Source organism: Anarrhichthys ocellatus, unplaced genomic scaffold, assembly GCF_004355925.1.
Source record: "Anarrhichthys ocellatus isolate YVR2014 unplaced genomic scaffold, GSC_Weel_1.0 scaffold8681, whole genome shotgun sequence".
Classification (NCBI taxonomy): Eukaryota; Metazoa; Chordata; class Actinopteri; order Perciformes; family Anarhichadidae; genus Anarrhichthys; species Anarrhichthys ocellatus.
In genome coordinates, this window is record NW_022288655.1 from 1 (window position 1) to 1,644 (window position 1,644).

Sequence of the window (1,644 nt, forward strand, 5' to 3'; positions counted from 1 at the left end):
TAGACAGGTAGACAGACAGGTAGACAGACAGGTAGGTAGACAGACAGGTAGACAGACAGGTAGGTAGACAGGTGGGTAGACAGACAGGTAGACAGACAGGTGGGTAGACAGACAGGTAGACAGACAGGTAGACAGACAGGTAGGTAGACAGACAGGTAGACAGACAGGTGGGTAGACAGACAGGTGGGTAGACAGACAGGTAGGTAGACAGACAGGTAGACAGACAGGTAGACAGACAGGTAGGTAGACAGACAGGTAGACAGACAGGTGGGTAGACAGACAGGTGGGTAGACAGACAGGTGGGTAGACAGACAGGTAGACAGACAGGTAGACAGACAGACAGGTAGACAGACAGGTAGACAGACAGGTAGACAGACAGGTAGATAGACAGGTAGAGAGGTATAAAACAGACGGCTGTGATGAATAGTGAGCCGTCAGTGAGACCAGTGGCAGGCGGAGAGCGTAGGAAGCGATACGGCTGTTTACTTCTATTCACATGAAGCCTTAAAGAACCTGCATGTGTGACTGAAAGGCTTGAGGAGGGTGAGAGAGGAGGAGCACATGGAAGAAGGAGAGAGCATCGATCCTCATGGTGGAGGAGGTGGACCGGTCTGTCAGGGAGAAGACGATGCCTGGGGGAGGGAGGAAGGAGGAGAGAGGGAGGAGGGAGGAGGAGAGAGGAGGGAGGGAGGGATGGAGGGGGGGTAGGAGAGAGGAGAGAGGAGGAAGGAAGGAGGGAGGTGGGAGGAGAGAGGTAGCAGGGACAAGGAAGAAGGGAGGGAGGAGATAAAAATAAGAGAAGAGTGACGAGAAAATGCAGCAACTCTGTGTGTGTGTGTGTGTGTGTGTGTGTGTACCAGGTATCAGAGCAGGTATGTGTGTCTCCAGAGCTCCAGGAACAGTGTGACTCAGCTCAGTGAGCAGGCTGAAGCAGCCCTGTCGGGATTTGATGCTCTTCTCCTTCAGCTGTCTGTGGAGAGCCTTCACTATCACAGGTACCTGGACACACACACACACACACACACACACACACACACACACACACACACGTTTCTATTGTACTTATCTTTGACTTTATATACAGTATATATATATATATACTTCACCTGTACTTGTAGTGAAAACCCTCCTGTACCTGTTTCTTCAGCATGACGACTCCTGGCTCCTCCTCCTCGTCTTCCTCTCTGCTCACCGTTGACTCCGAGGACGCCATGAGGCCCCGGCGACTCGATCCCGCCCGCGTTTGTCTCAGCAGCGCCGAAAAGGCGGCGAAGACGTCGGCCCTCACGTTCTCCTCGCGCTCCTTGAACTGAGCGAGCAGAGCCGGACAGATGGAGGAGTAGAAGGAGAGGAGGAGGTCACGGCGAGTGTTGATCAGCGTCTCCAGACACTTGATGGAGGAGCGCCGCACCTTCCAGCTCATATCATCATCATCACTGTACTCTTCATCTGATTCTGAGAGGAACCAAGTACATTCAGTACACAAGTACTGTCCTAAAGTAGTAGTATCTATTAGTATCTCCATGTTCTGCTACTTCCTGCTCCTCCACTACATCTCAGAGGTACATATAGTACTTTATACTGTACTACATCTCAGAGGTACATATAGTACTTTATACTGTACTACATCTCAGAGGTACATAT

General features: G+C 51.2%; 1 protein-coding gene across 1 annotated transcript; it reads right to left on the reverse strand.

The window, feature by feature from the left end:
- Window positions 1–375: 375 nt before the first annotated feature.
- LOC116380752 (cullin-associated NEDD8-dissociated protein 1-like) lies at window positions 376–1,455 on the reverse strand (the record flags this gene model as incomplete). Its single annotated transcript, XM_031842626.1, has 3 exons — window positions 376–632; window positions 858–999; window positions 1,136–1,455. Coding segments are annotated over 3 exons (590 nt in total), but the record flags the coding sequence as incomplete, so codon positions are not given.
- Window positions 1,456–1,644: the final 189 nt, after the last annotated feature.